The sequence below is a fragment of the Schistocerca americana genome, chromosome X (assembly GCF_021461395.2).
Source record: "Schistocerca americana isolate TAMUIC-IGC-003095 chromosome X, iqSchAmer2.1, whole genome shotgun sequence".
Classification (NCBI taxonomy): Eukaryota; Metazoa; Arthropoda; class Insecta; order Orthoptera; family Acrididae; genus Schistocerca; species Schistocerca americana.
This window is the reverse complement of record NC_060130.1, coordinates 429,558,707-429,582,876: the sequence shown is the minus strand read 5'-3', so window position 1 is coordinate 429,582,876 and position 24,170 is coordinate 429,558,707. Positions and strand designations below refer to the sequence as shown.

General features: G+C 39.4%; 1 protein-coding gene across 1 annotated transcript in view; it reads left to right on the top strand.

Moving 5' to 3' along the window:
- The window catches only part of LOC124554700 (patched domain-containing protein 3-like), a 633,296-nt gene that overhangs the window by 463,563 nt on the left and 145,563 nt on the right, over nucleotides 1–24,170 (top strand). Inside the window, exon 14 of the mRNA XM_047128324.1 lies at nucleotides 17,958–18,119. Within this exon, the coding sequence (XP_046984280.1) occupies nucleotides 17,958–18,119 (162 nt within the window). The remainder of the gene's footprint in view (nucleotides 1–17,957; nucleotides 18,120–24,170) is intronic.

Sequence of the window (24,170 nt, the reverse complement as noted above, 5' to 3'; positions counted from 1 at the left end):
TAGGCACTATTAGATGTTCATACACTTGAAAGTCAAAGTAATTCCGTTTTATTATTTTTTTGTAAGTCAAAATGAACTCTAGATAATTGAAAAAAAGTGTGCTGCTTTGTCACATATAGTGATTTCTGCAGTAAGACAATGGTCATTTCTATCTTCACTATTTATTGGGCTCAGTACATTCATGTAAAAAAGATATTTATCAAGACTTATTGTCGATGCTCTTAGTGCAATTGGATTCGTAGCTCCATATATGGAAGCTTCCCTGTTTGAGACATCCTCGCCTGTACAACCTGAGCATCCTAACGTAACCAGTGAAGGATTCATCTAGCTCATATCTGATAACACCGATTTTAACATCTGCACAACTAAAGGGTTGAATACTTTCCATTCCATGGGAGGAATCATGGCAGTCTCTCCCTACACAGATATGGAGTCTGACAAGAACATTGATTGAGAAAGATGACGTTCAACTTCTGAATTTTTCTCTATGTAAGTGATGCTTTGCAAAGGGGAACAAGGTCTGAAAGATCTCATTGTTTAAAGATGCCAGGTTCCTCATTAGATATCATTTTTGATGAAGGTACAAATGCTGCAGTCACACCGGAGAAGTTTCTCACAAATAAGAGCAACAAGAACTACTTGACTGTTATGCTCATGAGGAAATTTGAGGATGATACGGGCAGAAGAAGATGGCTGTTTCAATTGTGGAAACAGCTATTTCCCAAGCTGATGAGTTTGACAGTGTGGCAATCATAAGTGAGGACACACGTGGGCTAGTTCTAATGGGTCAAGGAGACAACAACCTGTACTCCCATAACTGGGAAAAGGGAAATCAGAGGAGTGTGATACTCCAGTAATTCTTTCAATTTCAATCCTGCATTTGCTCTCTTCAGCCATGCCTTCACAGGATGTGATACCACATCATCTTTCTTTTGCCAAGGAAAAAGGAAAACACTAAATCTCATGGAGCAACAGCTACCCCTCAGAGTGCAAGCTGCTGAATCCAGTAAACCCTCAGTTTCTCAAGAATTAATAGTACAGGCAGGAGAACAGCTAATGTTAGCCCTGTATGAGAATTGTAGCTAGGCGACTTTGGATTAGCTCAGGTATGAGCTTTTTTGTAAGGTCTGCCCCGAGAAAATCTTCCAAACATTAAAGGCTGCTGCCAACATCGGACACAGCAAGGTGGCAATCATTGAGATTCTGCCATCAAGTGGAATCTTGGTTGGGAAGAAAACTGATCCATGCCAGTGGGGTTGGAAGAGAAACTTGTCAGGCTTGTTTCCCATGATGATGACAAAAAGTCATTACTATGTACTTGGTTTTCATTTTAGCAACCCACTCTTACCAATTAAGGTATGGATAAAAACGAATAAAAATACACATGAATGAAGAAAAATTAAAGATATACCTAGAGAACACATATGTGCTCACTATAGAGCAGTCTTCTGACTGGAAATTTCGTTTCATTGAATAACTTTGACTTACAAGGAGAACAACAGAATGGAATTACTTTGGCTTTTAAGTGTGCGAACGCTTAATAGAGCCTAAAACTGAGAAACTAGGTGCTTTTGTGACCTGAAATTTCATGCTCTACAACTTTGATAACTTGACATTTTTCATTGGGACCAGTCATTTTTGAGTTGCGAGCGTTGGAGCCGACTTTTTAGTGACATGCTCTTCTTTCTGGTTCTGCACACTTTTACATGTGCATTCTGTTTCCATCCTATAAGCAGCTGCCTTTGCTCTAATTCCTGTTTCTTTTGTAGTAACAGAGTTAAGTAATGTAATTCTGAAAAGCAACCACATAGTGATAATTAGGATTTTCTAATACAAGCTGTCCTTTGGAACTTTCATTTCATAGTTTCACTCCTGTTTGTTATTTACATGTTCCATAAATAATGTGTTAAGGATATTTAAAAGTACACACTACAATGGTTCTTACAGTGAGAAGAGCAACACTTTGGCATAATTTAGCAGAGTGGTATGTATGATAAACCAACTATGTGACTAACATTTAACAGTATGCAACATATGACAACTTGTGCCACAACTTGACTCCCCAATGGAGTGAAAATGCAGAAAACAATTTTCAAAATCTGCTTCAGTATTTGTGTCAGGATGTTGTTAATTGCTGACCATATCAAAAACATAGCAGGCCCTGTTGTATTAAAATATGGTTATCTAAAAAGGGACAAATATGTTTTCTGACACTCTTATATGAAAAAAAGTTTAAATCTGATATGTCTGCCATTGAAATATGTCCAGCTTTAAATTGCATCAAAGCTGAGTGTGGATTTCAGCAGTTGAAATTCAGGTCAGGCACAAGTTTTTTGTCAGACCAGTGATGGGTCAAATTGCTGTACAAAACTTTAATATATGTAGATGTGGATCTTGCAGCTGCAGGTAAGGGTCTTGTGCATGCAATGCAGACAGCATTTCTCTTATCTGTGCCGGCCTCTAACCATAACTGACACGTTAATAGGTGGCATGATAGCTTGTACATTGGTACCAAGGGTGATGGTGCTTGAGTAGTACATCATATTGACAAACACAGCCAAACCACATCTAGCTGTATCACCACCACGGTTGTCCTTTGTCTAGAGGGCTTATTAGCATAGAGGCATCATGAGTCCATGTAATGCATATTTCATGAACAGATGCACACTGGTCACTCTTCTGCTAAGTTTATCAGCTTCTTTACACAGGTTTTGAATCTCATGTTCTCCTGGAGGATGGAAGGAATTCATTGGTATTTTCCACCAGACTCTGTGATCGTGAAGTTCATCAGCCATTAGTGTAAGAGGTGGGGGAATTTTTCATCTTGTCCCCACATGCATCTATCTTGTTTTCACTGTCAAGTAGTGATGGCACTCTGTGATTCAACAGCTTTTTTAGGGTGCCATTGCCTTTCTTCTGCTATTTTCTGTGGGTTTCTCTTTATGTTTATGATGACATCTATGTAGTAGGAGACACTTTTGTGTTACATTCCTGGGTTCTGGTAACAACAACTTGCTTACTACTTGCTGCACACATTGCCAGTTTGGGGCACATGTGGGCATTCCCTTGATAGTGCATCTGCAGGTTCAGTTATTTGTACCAGCATTTGTGGACTCCATGAGTTTACAGCCCTAATACAAATGTTATTTGACCTAATTATTTTGAAATGATAATTAAATAAAGACCCTAAGCTGTCAACAGGCATTGATATACATCAAAGGGACAGTTGAAAATGTGTGCCCTGACCGGGACTCGAACCCGGGATCTCCTGCTTTCATGGCAGACGCTCGATACATCTGAGCCACCAAGGGCACAGAGGATGGTGCGACTGCAGGGATTTAGCCCTTGCACGCTCCCCATGAGTCCCACATTCCCAACTTAACGTCCACTCACTACATTCGTAGTGCCCCTGCCCACTACACTCATTACTCGCGGCAGACAATCTTACCGAGTCCCGTAAAAGTTCGGGCAAAGTGTGTGCATCCGCACAGAAGAAGAAGGTCAATGGCTGGTTAGCCTTAACTATATGAAGATGGTATCTGTTCTTTCGGACATGTCTAAAATAACAGATACCATATTCATATAATTATTTTGAGTCTAAAAAAGGGGGGGTGGGTGGAGGTGCATCCACTCGGTAAATTACTATCCAGCTCTTGCAAGCACATGTAGCACTATACCACAATTTCTAGCTGCAAGTTCATACAAAAGTTCAGTAATATTTAAATAAGGCAGTGGAATGTGGTAAATACAATTTACAATCACTGGTTTATTTCACCAAATATTAACACTGATGAATGATGGGCTTTGACAAACTATAAGAATCTGTGCACTGGTATATCTTAGTACCGACTGTATCTTATATTCACTAGTTCTGCAGTACTCCAAGTTAAATGCAAATTATAAAAAGTTCCGGAATGTGAAATCAATACGTAACTAAGTTAATTTTCTAGTTGAGTCATTCAAAGAAACAGCATGAGAGTGGACTCAAGCTGCGCATCAGCTGATAATCACTCAGTCTCTGAGTTCCACTACAAAGAAAGTATTTTATCACCATAGCAGTGCAGTGTACCACTGCCCAGAATTAGAGTCCAGATTGACCACATGTGAGCAACTGACCAAAGTTACAAGCCCTCTTGTCCTCTGCCCTAGCTTTACAAAGAAGCTTTTTAATAATGACCACTAGTCCAATTACATTAATCATACTGTCAATATATAGTTTTTGGCACAAATCAATGTCAATGACATGTGGCTGCACAATATTCTATGGAGTTCAAAAAATGGCTCTAAGCACTATGGGACTTAACATCTGAGGTCATCAGTCCCCTAGACTTAGAACTACTTAAACCTAGCTAACCTAACGACATCACACACATCCATGCTCAAGGCAGGATTTGAACCTGCGACTGTAGCAGCAGCACGGTTCCGGACTGAAGCTCCTAGAACAGCTCGGCCACAGCGGCCGGCTTCTATGGAGTGGTAAAGCACATTTTACACTATCATGTGTAGTGAATACACAGAACTTCCAAATTTGGCACACTGTTAAAAGGTGTATTGTGAATGAAGAGCCACTGCAATCGCTGCTATGTGACTGTGTGGTGTGTATTTACAAGTACCTTTATTCTTGATCCATTCTTCTTTGAAAAGAATACACCCAGAGGCCCTGTCAGATGTACCATGACATCTGTACATTATCGAGACCTTCTTGTACAGCATGTGATTCCTGCTTTGGAAGAGCACAACTGTGTGGAAACCACTGTTTTCGTGCAAGATGGGGCAACACTTCATGTTGCTCACCCAATGAATGATCTGCTTAATGTAACCTTCCACAGATATGTTATCTTCAGAGGTTTTCCAGGTGCTTGGCCTGCAAGATCACCTGATCTGAATCCATGTGACATTTGGCTCTGGGGCTATCGAAAAGAACATGGAGGTGTCAACAAGATGCTGCATCCATAAAACATCATCAACAATTGCTCACAGCAGCTCTGGAGGGATCTGAGTAACGTGTTCCTGTATACTGAGCTTCAGATCAGGTAGAGGCCAATGTGTCCCTGGTACACGTTGGTCTCTACGTGATCTGAAGCTCAGTATACAGGAACACATTGCTCAGATTCCTCCAGAACTGCTGTGAGCAAACATTGATCACGTTGTTTTATGGATGCAGCATCTTGTTGACATTTCCAGTGGTCATATTGAACAGACTGGGTAAGCAGCAGTTAATAATAAAGTCAACATTACACCTTTCTCACTTTTTTGACCTTTTCTGCCCCCCTTTTCGCAATCCATTACACATGGAAACATTGCTGTATGTCTTTCTTTTATTCACAGTGTCAGATTTGCACCGGCTGGACAAGACTGTAACTAATATTTTTTCCAGCATAAATCAGTTCCACATTAATACATTAGCATGTCTGCCAAGTTTCGCTGTCATATGATAATTACAGCCCAAACTGGACCTCTGTGAGTAGCTGCACTTAAATTATAACCACCTGGTACATGTATTATTGCCTATGTTGTGTCATTGGTGTTGTAATATTCTACGTCACATCCAGAGAATGGTCTAGACACGTCACGACACAGAGACTGAGGAAGGTCCATACAGTTAGCTAACACTGAGATGGCTAACTGGACGTTTTTTGAAATTATGGAACATAGTCTGGAAATATACAAACAAAAGGCAAGACTAGAACAACAGCAATCTTTAACGCTTATCTGAGCTGAAATTGAATGAATAACTTGTATGAAAGTACACTATTCTGAGTTAAAGTTCCCTGGAGGGAGATATGTAGCTGTGTATGAATGCAAGTATAGCCAAGGCAAATAATACAAGTTCTGCTCCTGGTCTGCAGAGAGGTCCCTCTTGGATGACTGTCTGAACTGTAACTCCTTGTCAGGTGTCGCTGCCTCCATCTTCATACTGCACAGCAGGCTATGTTGCCTGTTCCATCTTGGCGTTTCAAGCCATTCCCTGAGAGTCTGTGTTACTATTAAAATTCTGCTGCGCCTAACCTCTTCTTTGTGTGCATTCACATGAGCTCCACACTGACATCCTGCTACACATAACCATGCCCTGCTGGTGGCATTTTCTTTTTACTCTCTAGCAAACTTATTCTTTCTGGCTTCTGTTATTTGCCTTTCAGGTGTTGCATTTTCTAAGTAAGAGACCTCCCCCTCCCTCCCTATGGGGGAAAAATTTGTAGGTGCTGGGCTTCATAAGTTATATTCAGTTAAATCGAAATGTTCACAACTGTTTTACAATAATCCTCAAAAAGCATACATGAATGATTTACAGTGATCAACAAAAGCAGTACATAATCATTTTACAATAATAAAGAAATCTTGTGCTGGAAGAGAAGCACACTTTAAGTTCTTACATTTAACTCTTCACATCACCTTTACAGTTCTAATATCTGAAATAAAGACATATTTTACTTTACAACTTGAGACATTTCCTATTATGATTGCAATTCTGTTTACTTGAAGGATTTGTATTTACTATATTTAAAATCAACTTTACAATGATTTACAGTTCATAGCATAATGACAATGATAGAGAAAACACTTTGCAATAGTTTTCATACACCCTATGAGTGGTGTACCCCCCCATGAACCATGGACCTTGCCGTTGGTGGGGAGGCTTGCGTGCCTCAGCGATACAGATAGCCATACCGTAGGTGCAACCACAACGGAGGGGTATCTGTTGAGAGGCCAGACAAATGTGTGGTTCCTGAAGAGGGGCAGCAGCCTTTTCAGTAGTTGGAGGGGCAACAGTCTGGATGATTGACTGATCTGGCCTTGTAACACTAACCAAAACGGCCTTGCTGTGCTGGTACTGCAAACGGCTGAAAGCAAGGGGAAACTACAGCCGTAATTTTTCCCGAGGGCATGCAGCTTTACTGTAAGGTTAAATGATGATGGTGTCCTTTTGGGTAAAATATTCCGGAGGTAAAATAGTCCCCCATTCGGATCTCCGGGCGGGGACTACTCAGGAGGACGTCGTTATCAGGAGAAAGAAAACTGGCGTTCTAGAGATCGGAGCGTGGAATGTCAGATCCCTTAATCGGGCAGGTAGGTTAGAAAATTTAAAAAGGGAAATGGGTAGGTTAAATTTAGATATAGTGCGAATTAGTGAAGTTAGGTGGCAGGAGGAACAAGACTTTTGGTCAGGCGAATACAGGGTTATAAATACAAAATCAAAATGGGGGAATGCAGGAGTAGGTTTAATAATGAATAAAAAAATAGGAGTGCGGGTAAGCTACTACAAACAGCATAGTGAACGCATTATTGTGGCCAAGATAGACACGAAGCCCACGCCTACCACAGTAGTACAAGTTTATATGCCAACTAGCTCTGCAGATGACGAAGAAATTGAAGAAATGTATGATGAAATAAAAGAAATTATTCAGATAGTGAAGGGAGACAAAAATATAATAGTCATGGGTGACTGGAATTCGGTAGTAGGAAAAGGAAGAGAAGGAAATGTAGTAGGTGAATATGGATTGGGGGGAAGAAATGAAAGAGGAAGCCGTCTGGTAGAATTTTGCACAGAGCACAACTTAATGATAGCTAACACTTGGTTCAAGAATCATAAAAGAAGGTTGTATACATGGAAGAAGCCTGGAGATACTGACAGGTTTCAGATAGCTTATATAATGGTAAGACAGAGATTTAGGAACCAGGTTTTAAATTGTAAGACATTTCCAGGGGCAGATGTGGACTCTGACCACAATTTATTGGTTATGAACTGTAGATTAAAACTGAAGAAACTGCAAAAAGGTGGGAATTTAAGGAGATGGGACCTGGATAAACTGAAAGAACCAGAGGTTGTACAGAGTTTCAAGGAGAGCATAAGGGAACAATTGACAGGAATGTGGGAAAGAAATACAGTAGAAGAAGAATGGGTAGCTTTGAGGGATGAAGTAGTGAAGGCAGCAGAGGATCAAGTAGGTAAAAAGACAAGGGCTAGTAGAAATCCTTGGGTAACAGAAGAAATATTGAACTTCATTGATCAAAGGAGAAAATATAAAAATGCAGTAAATGAAGCAGGCAAAAAGGAATACAAACGTCTCAAAAATGAGATCGACAGGAAGTGCAAAATGGCCAAGCAGGGATGGCTAGAGGACAAATGTAAGGATGTAGAGGCTTGTCTCACCAGGGGTAAGATAGATACTGCCTACAGGAAAATTAAAGAGACCTTTGGAGAAAAGAGAACCACTTGTATGAGTATCAAGAGCTCAGATGGAAACCCAGTTCTAAGCAAAGAAGGGAAAGCAGAAAGGTGGAAGGAGTATATAGAGGGTCTATACAAGGGCGATGTACTTGAGGACAATATTATGGGAAATGAGGAGGATGTAGATGAAGATGAAATGGGAGATATGATACTGTGTGAAGAGTTTGACAGAGCACTGAGAGACCTGAGTCGAAACAAGGCCCCGGGAGTAGACAACATTCCATTAGAACTACTGACAGCCTTGGGAGAGCCAGTCCTGACAAAACTCTACCATCTGGTGAGCAAGATATATGAGACAGGTGAAATACCCTCAGACTTCAAGAAGAATATAATAATTCCAATCCCAAAGAAAGCAGGTGTTGACAGATGTGAAAATTACCGAACTATCAGTTTAATAAGTCACGGCTGCAAAATACTAACATGAATTCTTTACAGACGAATGGAAAAACTAGTAGAAGCCGACCTCGGGGAAGATCAGTTTGGATTCCGTAGAAATATAGGAACACGTGAGGCAATATTGACCCTACGACTTATCTTAGAACCTAGATTAAGGAAAGGCAAACCTACGTTTCTAGCATTTGTAGACTTAGAGAAAGCTTTTGACAATGTTGACTGGAATACTCTCTTTCATTCTGAAGGTGGCAGGGGTAAAATACAGGGATCGAAAGGCTATTTACAACTTGTACAGAAACCAGATGGCAGTTATAAGAGTCGAAGGACATGAAAGGGAAGCAGTGGTTGGGAAGGGAGTGAGACAGGGTTGTAGCCTCTCCCCGATGTTATTCAATCTGTATATTGAGCAAGCAGTGAAGGAAACAAAAGAAAAATTCGGAGTAGGTATTAATATCCATGGAGAAGAAATAAAAACATTGAGGTTCGCCGATGACATTGTAATTCTGTCAGAGACAGCAAAGGACTCGGAAGAGCAGTTGAATGGAATGAACAGTGTCTTGAAAGGAGGATATAAGATGAACATCAACAAAAGTAGAATGAGGATAATGGATTGTAGTCGAATAAAGTCAGGTGATGCTGAGGGAATTAGATTAGGAAATGAGACACTTAAAGTAGTAAAGGAGTTTTGCTATTTGGGGAGCAAAATAACTGATGATGGTTGAAGTAGAGAGGATATAAAATGTAGACTGGCAATGGCAAGGAAAGCGTTTCTGAAGAAGAGAAATTTGTTAACGTCGAGTATAGATTTAAATGTCAGGAAGTCGTTTCTGAAAGTATTTGTATGGAGTGTAGCCATGTATGGAAGTGAAACATGGACGATAAATAGTTTGGACAAGAAGAGAATAGAAGCTTTTGAAATGTGGTGCTACAGAAGAATGCTGAAGATTAGATGGGTAGATCACATAACTAATGAGGAGGTATTGAATAGGATTTGGGAGAAGAGAAATTTGTGGCATAACTTGACTAGTAGAAGGGATCGGTTGGTAGGACATGTTCTGAGGCATCAAGGGATCACCAATTTAGTATTGGAGGGCAGAGTGGAGGGTAAAAATCGTAGAGGGACACCAAGAGATGAATACACTAAGCAGATTCAGAAGGATTTAGGTTGCAGTAGTTACTGGGAGATGAAGCAGCTTGCACAGGATAGAGTAGCATGGAGAGCTGCATCAAACCAGTCTCAGGACTGAAGACCACAACAACGTGAGCGGTGTGATCCTGATGTTCAGCATTTGACTGTTTTCTGGTATGACACTCACAGGTGGTGTTCTGTTTTCATGTCTCCTATTTCTAACAACTTCACACATATCTACGGGCACTAATCAGTCTTTTCTGAGCAATGAAGAATTTTTGGATCAATAGAAGTGTTCCCACAGAAGATAATTCTTGACATGATGGAGTGCACATAAGTAAAATAAGCTGCCTGTGTGATGGTTTGGATTTCATTATGAGTGTGTACTCTTAAATACAAAAGCAGATGAGCTCAGTCTCATCACAGTTTGAAGTATAGATGACATTCCTAATTTAGTTTGCAGTCTAAGTGAAGGCCCAGGAAGCTGGTGCTGTCAACTCTCTGTACCTGCTGGCTGTTGAATGCACTGAGATTCCTCCGAGTTTTGTGACTTGATTGAAATTGCATAAAATTTGTAATGCTTAAATTGGCAGGAAGGGAGTTAATAGTAAATTAATCACATATTTCAGATAAAATGTTGTTGGTGAATGGGGATGACAGATTTATGTTAAAATATTGGTGTTGTCAGCAAACAGTGAATTATCACTCATCACAATTCCAAGCTGCAGGCAGATTGGTGGAAAAAATCAGAAACAATAAAAGACCTGGGAAAGAGCTCTGTGATGAATAAGAGCAGGTTCTCTTGTTTCGGTGTTAATGCTCACTGGTTGTACAACCAAGAGACAACGGATCTGAAAGGTTCATGTTCTGGCTGTCCAGGGTTCCCACGAGCAGCAATGCAAATTGAGGTCAGGCAGTGCCACACATATCAAAGCAAGCCCAATACAAATGGGTTGTGGCAAGTGCCCCAGAGGTTCCCTAAAAGTGAATGTATCAGTATGCAGCACACCTTGAGGTTTAGCTTTTTATTTTTATAGGTGTTTTTAACAGCTTCATGATCTGTATAGTTAAGCCAGTACCATAATTTTCTGCTGTGTACAAGTTTCTTGGCATCAATCACTGGTTCATGCTCCGACTTTACGGTTATTGAAGAATCCACTCACTGAACACCTTTCAGCTAAGGAACCCTGGATTCACCAAATCCAACAGTACACAACAGGTGGCTGAGCTCCCCATGTTACTTGCCATTTAACATGAACTGAAGGGCATATATAATTTATGAACTAGTATGAATGTGGCAAGCATTACTCTATGCATCTATCTGTCAATTCAGTTCCATGAAGACATTGTAAACCAGCAGTACCTACATCTGTTGACTCCAGCGTCCCACAATTTTTCAATATGATTGCTCAATTATTTCAACTGTGTGGAAAACAAAACTATAATTAAAGATTGGCTACATTAAATTAAATTTCAAATTCAGAAAGAATTCTCTATATCTGTTCATTTGAATGCTAATTCAAATTACAAAAATCTCTCTGAACCAGTTTGAGACAATAAAATCCTATAATTACAATATCACCTACTATTCATAGGAGCACCAAAAGTGGCAGCTGGAGGGGCAAGTAAGAAATACATTCCTCCACCTTTTCTAGATGCTTCTCCCACTGTTGCATACTCACTCTAGTCTCCAATCTGCACACATTTGATGCCTCCAGGCAAATAGTTCATTTACTTAAGCATCCACCAGCCTTTGCATTAAAACAAGACTGTGGTAAAATTGCAGCAACAGCTACTATGATGAATGTTTCTATTTCAAATTTTCTATATGTTTGTGGGAACTGTAATATACTATTGCTTTACAGAGTTTAATTTCCACCTCAATTACACGAATAAAATTAATAATTCATTAGTTCTATATGTCAATTTTAACCTTCATTCACAGGACAAAATACAGGTCCCACTTATAGTGCTAGCAACATAAGCAATATAAAGCTTACTCCAATCCTCTTCTTTTGGCAAGCGAAGTTTCCTTCTTTCACTCTCTGTAATTAAAGTCAGCTACCATGCCAGCACAGTCAATTTACACCCAGCAGTTCTTTTATAGTTGATAAATTGTGGAAAAGAGAGAGAAAAGGAGAGGGGACGGGAATCAGGGTTTGAAAGTTTGGGACAACAGGAGTAACAAGAAAGATAGCAATTAATGTAAACATGTTGATTTTTAAGGGCCCTATTCTGAAGAACTGTCAAGAACAGGATGTTCTGGCTCAAATTCTTGCCTACAGGCATGGAAGGGAAATAACTAATATGCAGGCAGTCAGGCATCTGGGCACCCATAGACAGGTGTGGGCACATGGCTAACGCACAGGCAGTCAACACTGTCTGCATAATGGTTAGTTTTTGGAGTATGAATGAGCAAATATGGCCTTTGACACACTATTACACTCCAGATAAAAATGCTAACGTTTTACTTTAGTGGGATGTGGCGTTTATCTTTATTCACTAGTCGCAAAATATTTGCTATCAGACACAGTCAGTCTTCTACGTTGAATTGTGAAGCTGGGACCTTTCTGTAGTTTTTATCCACTTCTTGATAAAAAAGAAAGCTGTTAACAAAAAAATGTTGACTCATAGTCATGATGCCAGCTGGATTTCTGTGTAGCTTGCAAACTCGTCTGTTAAGGGGAATCATGAAGTTTTAACCATCATATCAGAAAAATGTAGTTACACAATTCTTTTTTTTGTTTGTAAGTACATGTCTGCAGTCCTGGTATACACGGAAATTCCTATGGCACAGTACTGTAGCACACTGCTAGGAGCTGAAACAAAATGGTGCTGTCAGTTGATAAAATGGATTCTTGTTTGGTAATCTCTTTTTTGAATTCAAACAGAACAACACTGCAACAGCCTATGCCTAGTTAGTTCAAGAGTACAGTACATCATACAACACTGTAATTAGGGATACGTATGCTTACAATGTGGTCAAACAAGTCTGATACCAAAGTGACAGACCATCTCTTTGCGAAGAACAGGGATTGCAAGAGAAGGGAGGCCCTGGTGTTCCAAAAAAGCTGGTGTATCACAATAGAGGCAAGAGTGCATAAATTGAAAATCAGTCACATCTCAATTTTCAGCATCTTGCAAGACTTTTGTAACATGACAAAGGTCCATCCCTGCTGTCTTCCATGATTGTTCAGGCCCATTCAAAAACCCACCGAGCTGAGATAGTGGTGGAAATGTTGCATGTGTCTCAGGTCAACCCAAATGACTGTTTTAGCCACCTAATCACTATGGATGTATGCAGGGTGTATCACCATGACTCCAAGACAAAGGAGGAAACCAAGCAGTGGCAATGTGGACTCACCATCACTGAAATAGAAGAGCCAACTTTCTTTGGACAAAGTGCTTTCTGAATTTTTTTGGACCGCCATGGTATAGTGCTAACAGATTATCTTCATAAGTGGGTGAAGTGTCACAGGAGTATACTACCTAAACCTCCTGATAAGGTTCTGGGAGACTGTCAAGACAAAACATCAAGGGAAACTGTCTGCTGGAAACAGTCATACATTCTGCTTCTTTGGGTTATCATATTCTGCCACTTTCCAACTGAAAAAGGTGTATGCCCCCTCCTGCAAAAATTACCTTTCTGCAACTTTTTATATACGTATGTAGCAAATTTTATAATTTTGTAAGTAGGTTTAATAAAATAAAGCATTTAGGAAAGTATTACTTAAATAAAATATATCAACAAAAAATACTGCACACTACAAATTAAATATTTCACTGTAGTAAATAAAATACAAAATGTATAAACTTTCTAAAAATAATTAAAGTAAAAAAAGCTAAATCTTACTGTTTCTTGTAGTAAGTAAAATACAAACTGTATAAACTTTTTTAAAACAATTAAGAGTAAACAAAATCTAAATCTTACTGTTTATGGCAGCCACTGTACATTGGCTTTAGTGTAATGTATGACAAAAAGAACATATTTTATCTGCTCCTCATAAATTGCTAGTAACCTTCAATCAACAGAAATCATAAAAAGCTGGAAGCCTTCAGTCAAATAGCATATTAGCTTCAGCACATGCTCGCCGACCTTTGAAATCGTACAGTACCATAGCAAAGTAGCAGCAGGAACTTCATAGATGATCACGAGTGAGCTGTGTAGGCGGCAGCTGCCTAAACCAAACATGATGTTGCCATATTAACCATGTTAGCCACAGACCTCTCTGTCTCTCTTGTTAAATTTTACCCTCTACCAATCATAAGAATTTTTACCTCTGTGTTGCAAAGTACTAAGGATGTTATGGATTGGCACAATTTCATTTATATAACTGCAAAGTCACACTTATGAGTTAAATGAGCACAAACTGTAACAGTATCAACAACAACCCCATACAATTTACTTGCTGAAAATGTTTATTAAATAAGGCCCTCATGTTACAAGAACCAAAAGCTTAAAATAAAAGTAAGCTACTTCAATACAAATGGTATTTGTAGTATTTGACAACATCCTAGGCTATTCCTTCCATTTTAAGATATGTGAAAAGTGGTGTAATAAAGTTTTACTGACACAAAATGATAGCAAACAAATTGAAAACATAGTTGTCTAATGCTTGACCTTTCAAAAATACATAGGTGTGATCCTAAGCAAAAAGTGAAACCTATTGCTCTTGCTATCACTTAGATTGTATAGTGCAGGTGTCAACAACTCACTGACTATGTAACATACTGCCCAATTTTAACTAATTTTCTACACGATTTAAGCACACTGTGACACAGAGACACTTATGTAACACTCGTGACTGTTTCTGTTTTGTCACTAACAACAGAAGCATTTCAGTTACTCCAAACATTCAGTGAAGAATAACTGTTCGAAGTGAATTCAGACTGCGTCCCAACTTTTCTTCTATCCTTCAAAATGACATGCGCAAGTCCAAGGTAGCCAGAAGTGATAGAGCTCAAACATTTACTACTGGTGGTTATAATTAAAATGGTTGTTTAACGAGTGCTGCAGTACAGGCTGTATGTATATCAGAGGATGCTGAAACATCGTAGTTATCTTCATTAATTGTTGCAATTGCGGAAGTATGATGGAAGAAATAATAGTTCCCTTTTCTACCACCAGGTGTAAATACGGCACTGAAAGCAGTCAGAAAGTGGCATGGGTGTGGGAAAAGGGAGGTGTGATCAAACACATGATAACAGTGATCCTGGGATGTTTGTTAGGATATGGTCACAAGTTACAACATGTGTTCCTTATGGTTTCCGAGCTTAGCAACATGCAGCATCCAATACTCGGTATGTTCGACAGTTGCCTGCAGCATATCCAGTGTAACCAGAGTGATAAGTCATAGTATGCTATCCTACAGATCAGGAAGAGCTCAGATACATCCCTGATAGGCACAATGTTTCAGATACCCTCACAAACAGAAGTCACATGGATTTATGCCAGCCGGGGTTCTGGAAGGCCACATCTCTTGAAATTGTCTTGAGATACTGCAGTTATTATCGAAGTTTTCTCAAAGCAAATTTTCCACCTGGCAAGTGACATTTGGTGTCGCCCATCTTGGATGTAAACAGTGGGGTGTACACAGTTGCATTTTTGCGAAGCTGGAATCAAAGAGGTCATTATAATGTGCAGATGTCACTGTACACCTAACAGGCCCATGAGGTGTCATCTCCTCAAAGAAAAATGGAACAAGAGTGAAGGAGCTTGTGAAACCACACCACACAATCACACAAGCTGACTGCAGTGGATGTTCTTGCACAACATGTGGCAGAGTACAAAGGGCACTCATGCCTGGGGGCAAGGGGAGGGGGCCGTGACCTCTCCCTGCACTCAGGCAAAGGAAAAAAATACATGGTGAGTCAAAAAGGACTTAACAACTTTGGAATGATGTAGAAATTTATTGAGATAGCAAACCACCTCACGTTTCACATAAAAGTGTCAAGTATAATTTTGGTTTGATGTTAAAATTATTTGTGACGCAGCAAACATCCCACCAGTAAACAAACTCTTCCCACACTCATTGCAGCAAATCAGGCATAATTTGTGCAACGGCAGCACAGATTCGATATTTCAGGTTAGCTACACTGATTGGTAGGGGAGGAACATACACACGGTCTATAATAAAACCCCAGAGAAACAATCCAATGGTGTCAAGTCTGGGGAGCGAAGGGGCCATGCAACTGGCCCTTCATGGCCAATCTACTGACCTGGGATGCGATTATTGAGGAAGCCTCAAACTTTCATGAGGAAATGAGGTGATGCACTGCCTTGCTGGTAGTAAACTATCCTATCTCGGTCATCTTCATCAATCTGCCATAGGAACTATGATTTCAAGAAGTGTACATCGTAACATGTAATTCATGTTCCACAAAATCTACATGCGGGCACTATGGTGATTCATTATGTTACAGTGAAGAATCAGTCTCAACAAAGTTCTTGTGCCAACAGTAAATTGTAGGCTTGCTTGGAGGTTCTTTAGCATATTTGGTGTGAAATGTATGCTGAACACTTGTTGCAGAGCTCATTTCAAGAAACCAAACAACACAGCGAGATTCGCACAAGTGAAAGTAGCCATTTTAACCATGCACTATACTGGCGCTCCTGGTAGCGAAATGGTGTACTGATGCACTATGTGAATCAAGCTTCAGGTTGTTTGCTAAAAAATGACACACCTACAGATTCTATAAGTTACCTCAATAAATTTCCATATCATTCCAAATCTGCAAAGCCCTTTTTGATTCACCCTGCATAGCATAATCAGGTGTTACTATTTCAAGAAAATTATTTAAAAGTCAGTCTTACCTAGATTTTAAACTGTGTCATAACTGGAACTTTTTTATGGCTACTTACAAGTCAGCCTTCATCTTAAAAAGTATTAAAAATACTCTGGGATGGAATATAACAATATTATGAAAAGGAAAGTTCTGAAAGTTTTATTTGTGACAATCTTTTTGTTGTGCCTATCTGCAATTCAGCATCTCCGCTATATGGTGAGTAGCAACTTTCCTTTTCATAATATTGTTAAAAATACTCCATACTTCCAGGTCTAACCCCACTACAAACTATAGTATGGGTGCCCTCGATAGAGTAGAATCGCGTATGCAACAGTTCTGTGCATTCACGATACTGTGCAGAGTAAAATTTGTCTTGTCTGTCCCAAGAATATTCACCAGCCACATGTCCTTCGTTTCCAAGCGTGCCAAAAAATGAAGGGCAAAGTCACAGCATTGTAGCCTATCTTGGGGCTTTATTTGGTGCACATTCTGAATCTTGCAGTGTCAGCAGTGTGAAATGTGGCAAAATTCTTTGAACTGTTGTCCAGGGGGGAGAGAATTCCTGTCACAGCTCAAGCACTGGTTGCAGAATTTGAGGTATGTGCTGCATGGTTGGCTATAGCTACAGGAACTTCAACAACTGCCATGGGAATGGGATGCCTCCCTCTCCCTGCTGCACCACCTAATCCACCTGTTTCTTCAAATTTATTGATCTTATTCTTTAGTCCATTTATTGACATGAGGCCTCTTTGCAGCTGCTTCTGTCAGTGATATTCCTGCAATTTAGGGTCTTTCTTGTCAAAAGCCATTGTGTTTTGTACAGAAAGCTTCAACCTTCTTAATCCTTTACACCAATAGCCACTTCACATAAGAAATCACCACGTGTTGACAAGCGACAAGCAGCATACTGATGTCAAAATAGGACACATTCCACATCCTGACTGCTTTCTGTGACATATTTTCACCCAGTGGCAGAAAGTGGAACTATTATTATTTTTTCAGCATATTCTGCGAGCATGACAACTAATGAACATACCTACGTCATCTCAGTGTCCTGCAATGTATACAGCCCACACTGCAACACTCTGAACACAATCAATTTAATTATAACCACTCAGCACATGTATTTTATTTTGTTATGTGTAAATGATATTTGAGTAGTTTGTACATTTTTCTCAAGTTCATTTTAAGAGGCCTCCACATACCATGTGACAATGATACCCGTTGTTGGTTGTCTGTCAAGTCTTCTGTAAACTGGAAACATGAGTGACTTTCTGCTACTATGCAGGAAATGTTTTTATTCCTACATTTAGTTTGCTGTAATTCACTTTTGGACTGTTGTTCTACTTACAGATTTTTTAGATGTTATTCATAGCAACATACTTAAACTATTTTTTTTGTTTCTTGACATTATGACAGGCATCGCAAATACCCTTTCAATACATCATGCTGAACAGTACTGCAGAACAAATAAAAGCCATGCAATCAATTGAAGAGCTGGTTGCTTCACTGAATATCACCGAGGAAGAAGAAACAATATTCACATATTCTGCCGATTATGTTTCATGGACAGCAAACAAGGTAGGGTGCAAAATAACTTTTTTCTATTTTTACTGGAATTCTTCTGGATATTATTTCCATGCTTCACATTCTAAAAAGCAGTAAATCTCATGAAATATTGTATCTCAGTAGTGTTCAAAGGCAAAGTATTGAAATCCCCACATCATGTGAAAGTAACACACACACTTTTACAATGCAGACGAGAACGGTGTATTTGCTGTCTTCTAGTTACTAAACACCACCTAATTTATGCAAATGTTATGAAAAGATTTAGTGTTAAAAGATTTGTAATCAGTTAGCTCCAACTTCCACTGTTCATATTCACAATAAATGTTATGAAGAATACCTCAATTGAACAAAAGATTGTAGAGACAATTAATATGTTGACTGCCATGTGTATAGTGGTTGATGTTTCACCGCCAAGCCCCGTGATAGTTTAAGGCTCTTCTGTGGCTGCTGCCAGACACACAGCATCAGGCCTAAGGCTTTGCTGTGATCGGTGGCAGCCTCTTGGCAGTTAACGTGTTAACCAAATGTCTGTGTACATGACTATATGCTGGCATTTACAGATCTCTCACTGAATTCAAGAACTGCTTTATGATACAGGTGCTGTTACTCCAGAACAATTGTAATCCACATTTTAACCCCACATCTGAATGACATCAGATAACTAAAATATGTTTACTGATTTCTACACTGTCCATCCAATAAATTCTGAGACTGATTTTATTCCTGGCATTTAAGCAATCTCAGCACAGTAAATACAGTAGCAGCTTGAACTAACAACAGTAAACAACAAACGTACATTCAGCCAGCCAGTTGTAAACAGGCAATGTTAAGTATTGGATGTGCAGCCATAGTGTCTCATCATTGTGTCACAAATTGCGATAGAGCAACATCTCCAACTCATGTGTTCAAATTATTCTCCAAAATGTTTTGAACTGTGTGCAGAGTTTATCCTGCACAGATTGACTCCTGAACAAAAATGACAATGTATGGATGCCTGTCGCGACTTTATTGAAATGCTAAACACAGAATTTTTTTCCCCTAAAAAGACACAGGTGGCAAGAACTGGTGTGATCAATACAAATCTACCACAAAATGATAAACTACAAAAAGTCACATAACCAACATCCAATAGGTGGGTTGATCATCATCCCAAAGTTTCACTTGGTTGTATGAACATTCTGTATGTTGTACTGAAGTGGAGGGCGACTATGTAGAAAACCTGGAGCATTGGAACAATCATCTAAATGTTTGTTTATATTTGTTAATCTAGTCTTGAAACTTTTTAGACTGATGGTTTATATCTTCAAAGTTATTTCTGACAGTACAAAACTGGATGAGCCGATTCATTTTTTCTAACGTTTAAGATAGTCTATTTGTGCAAAATGGACCAAGTCTACATAAAATGATACATTATTTAAAAAAAAAAAAAAAAAAAAAAGATTAAGGTTTAACGTCCTGTTAGTGACAAAGTAATTAGAGTATAAGCACCAACAATGGAAGGAAACTGGTTTTAACATTCCAGAGGAACCATCCCAGCATTTGTCTTCAAGCGATGCAGGGAAATTACAGAAATCCTTAATCAGAGGGGTAGGACATGGGTGTGAACTGCTGTCTTCCCAAACACGAGTCCATAATCTTACCACTAGCCATCTCCGTAGCAGAGGTTGCTAATGCACGCCTGTGTGGTGGCACTCGACCCAGTGGTAAGCCTATTTCAATGCTGGTGATAGAAAATTGCTACTGCCAAGATTTGGCCAGCTAGGGGAGGAGAGGTGGTGGGTGTAAAGTTCCTGATCACCAGTCTTTGCACCAATGTCCTGGGTTACATTACTAACCTCTCTCCAGCCCACTAAGACTTTGCTTCAAATGGTAATGCTTCAATTCCTGCATCATCTTACCACTAAACCAAATCATTTGGTATAGATTATGAACAGCTATGGGTGCCCATTATTAAGATTCCCATTGTATTTTTAACCAGAATTACATTTTCAAAATAACACAAAAATGAAAGTTAGTAAAAATACCATCAATATAGGCTTAATAATAATTTATTTTCACATAATCTACCATACCAATGACGGGAAGTTAACAGCAGTATTGCATATACAATTTTGATGTAAATATAAAAACAAATTTGACACATCTTGGATTGAAGATGATGTGACAATCACTGGTACATTAGTAGCACTTTTTGAGTGGTTTGTATTTGTTCCAGAACTGTATTTTCATTAAATATCAAACTTCAGAAGCCCATAAGAGGGAGGCTAACAAATGTTTTTATCCTCAAAGCTTTTACTGTTTCTAATTTGAGTTTTTTTTAAGCTTTTATTACTAAAGCCACTCTTTACATAGTTAGTGAAAATTGAACCAAACTTTGAATATGTTTGACACACACTTGCTCATTGTGAAAATTAGTAAAAATTTCCAACCATTTTTCACTGACAACATTTGATTTCAAATCCCAGTCCAGCAGTTAACTTTCACAGTATTTACTTACACAGTAGTCACCAAACAGTTCTCACTTATCCACAACGAAGTTCATACTAGATTTTACAAAACTATACAATTCTTGAATGCTAATTTGCTTGATGGTTTTGTTTAATGTGATCCACTCCACTGGCTGAAGAGCTTGCAGAAAATGTTCATACCATTCACAAATATATCCTATGTAGGTGTTATAGAAAGATGTGGTGATATCTAACTGATCAAGTATCACTAGCTTTTCATTTTCCAAATTACACAACTGCTGTTTTATTGCAGATGTCAAAGGTTTCAGATTTTGTGGCTTTTAATTCATGAAGCAATGTTTATTTTGTCTTGCAACTTCAATTACTACATTTCCTTTTCCGATGCACATAATACTGTTGGAGAGAATACATAGCTGGCCTGAAAGGAACTCACAGGTGATGAAAGGGAACTGATTTTTAAAAAAATTCTTGAGGGTGCTAGTATACTTGTTTAGGGGACATCAAGTAGGATTTTGATGCTTGGGAAGCATCCATGACTCCTACAACTTCTGGTGTGAAGTCTGCATGCAGAATCATGAATTGACACAGTGAGGTCATTTTTATATTCCAATTTTGCTCGCCACATTGACCCGAGTACATAATCAGTTGCTTTGTTTGGACATTATGTTTAATGTAATGCGTGAGACACGATACAATTTCTTGCGGTCTTCGAGATGCTTCGCTCTCACTCCATACATACATGGTAGCTTTCTTGGTACATAGGTCATGTATTCCAAGGCAGTATGTCCACAATTGCCACTTGTAGTAACAAATACCTGTCATAAGTACAGTGTTGGTAAAGTCCTCATCAAATCAAAGGCAATCATGGTCATATCGTTGTTCTGATGCCTTCCTTCTGCTGCATCGCGATGCATTCCCATCGCTCTCAGCCTTTCATTGATGTAACACTCTTTCACATTCCCATTTACCCTTCCCTTCCATGGTGTCAGCTGCAGCATGTTTGATGTTAAAGAGGTCACATTTACGGCAGGAATCACTTACAGGGGGATGAAAGGACACATTAAATCTTTTATTAAATATCTGAACAAACATGTAGTATGAGACCAGATCATCATGCTTGGCTTGATATAAATGGTATAACTTCCCCATGCTCATGCCTGGTGACAAATACTTTTGAACCACTGTTTCATTCATTCTTGCATAATGGCTCCGACATACTGGAAACCATTTTATGAAGTTCTCTACCGCAACCGTCTTTGCTATTGGTATTTTGTTTTTAGCAGGGCATGCGCCTTGCTTATCAATGAGTGGCGTCTGGTGCTGCACTTTGTACGAAGGAACCTTTGAAATCCTACCATCTGATATCTGCAAAACGTTCTATAAGAACGTTTTACACATCTTCACGTCTACTCCCTCTTCATTCTGGAAATGCTATAGGCGTGTTGTTGTTGCTCATTATGACTCTGTAGTACCAGAGGAATACACACGTGCCGTAGGGACTACCTTCACCATAGCATAAATGTATGCTGACTGCACATCTAAACTACCTAATGCATAAACTGAGTCAAATAGATGTTTCTGGTGTTCGGATGAAAAATGTCGACCACATTCCTCCTGACACGTGCATGCTCCGAGGGTGGAACATATCTTTGGCACTACATTTCCCTTCACGTTGATGTATTCTTCCCCTTCAAACACTTTTCTTTTTGATTGTTCTGTGCCCACAGGTGCGCATTCTGGACCCTTTTTCTTCCTCGTTGTGGTGCAATTACAGTACCAGTACTACAATCCCTCTCCAATCCGTCCATGGTTGACATAGTGGGTGTGGTATCCTTCAATGTACTGGGTAGATTGGGCTCTGCTAACATGACACGTAAATCATTCACTGCACCATTTTTATGCTGGCTGAACTGGCCAGGTGCACATTCCACATCTAAGGCATTGGTAGTAGTATCCAATCCAAATAGGTCTGAAATCAAAATGTTCCTTATCTGAACCGGTGTCCATATCAGATCATATGAGTCCAACAAGGCAACAACCTTGCAATGCGGCTTCAACATTGTCACCAGGGCTACTGCACATGTCGTTCTGTTAACACACACACACACACACACACACACACACACACACACACACACTAATAATCGTTCAGCAGTGTGTCGACTACAATACTGTGAGTGAATACTGCACCCGTGTATTCCACCGGACGTCACGTGCTGTATAACGTATGGTACGTTGTCCCACTGGCCTACTCACTGTGCATACATGGCGCAATAGTGGCCTATGTGGCATAGGCCACTATTGCGTCCCATTTCATATGGCACTGCACGGTGCATAAACAACATCTGATGCTGCCACATTGTCCAGGATGTCCGAATACATGTCTGGCGATTGTAAGACGTAATGGTAGGGCGTAAAGTGATGTTCTGTTTGAATATCTCATTTTTTTCCAAAAATGTGGGTCAGGCCACTGTTGCGCTGATAGCCTCAAACATGGAAACATTGGTGGATTTTACCAATATAAGCTGTATATCAATGGACAGTGTCTGAGCCAGTTAGGACAGCATTGTACACAATATGAGCGGGACATCCTCCAGATATTAAACTATTTTCACTCTTTTTCTTGCTAATTAAAGATTGTTTTTTGCCTTTCCTCCATAACTGATATTTGTGTTGCCAGCCAAATTGCTACCATCCTTTCCTTAAGACTGAATTTTTACAATACTTCCAAGACATACAAAGTCAAATGCTCTGTACTTTCAGTTCCCAAGTTCACTACCTCGAACACTCACACTACAATGCCTTTATCTGGATGATAAAACTTTACAAAATGGAACTAACTGGAAGTTTGTGTGACTAGAAGAATCTGTCATCACTGAAATAAACTATGCTTTTTACTGTTCCTTCGTTATTTATTCCACAGCAAACTGTACAATCACATTTGTGATCATTGATTTTGTTTTTGTCTGTCAGCATGAGAGTTTCTTGTTGAATTTAATTAAGAAAGTGGTGCATTCCATGGACTTTAAACTGGTTGTGCATCACTATACAGTATGCAAATGTGGCTTCTTGCACTGAAAGTTGTTCATCTATGTCAAACTACCATCATCAATAAATAGTTATCCATTTTTGATCTGCAAGAACTAACTTCAAGCACAGCTTTATGTTTGTTGGGCTTCACACAAGTTACTCTATCAGTACATCTCCCACATCCAATGCTAAATTTCACACGGCCAAACTGTACACTCAGCACTCTCACTGTGTCCTTTAACAAACAGGAATTCTTGCAGCATCTTACCGTATATTTTGCACTTGCATTTTCCCATGACCAATACAGATAACATTAAGATAAAGTAGATAAAATCAAAATATCACACTTCCGTAGCCACGTGATCTACGCATCTTACTGTTATGTGAAAAACCTGGGATCAATTCCCGGTACTGCCAGGGATTTTTCCATAGTGGGAGGACTGGAGTGGGATGCATTCAGCATTGTGATGCCAACTGAGCAGCTACTCGAGTGAAGTTGCAGCTCCACAATCTGGAAAGTCAACATTGACCAGGACAGTTGTGTGCTGACCCAAGCCTCTCCATA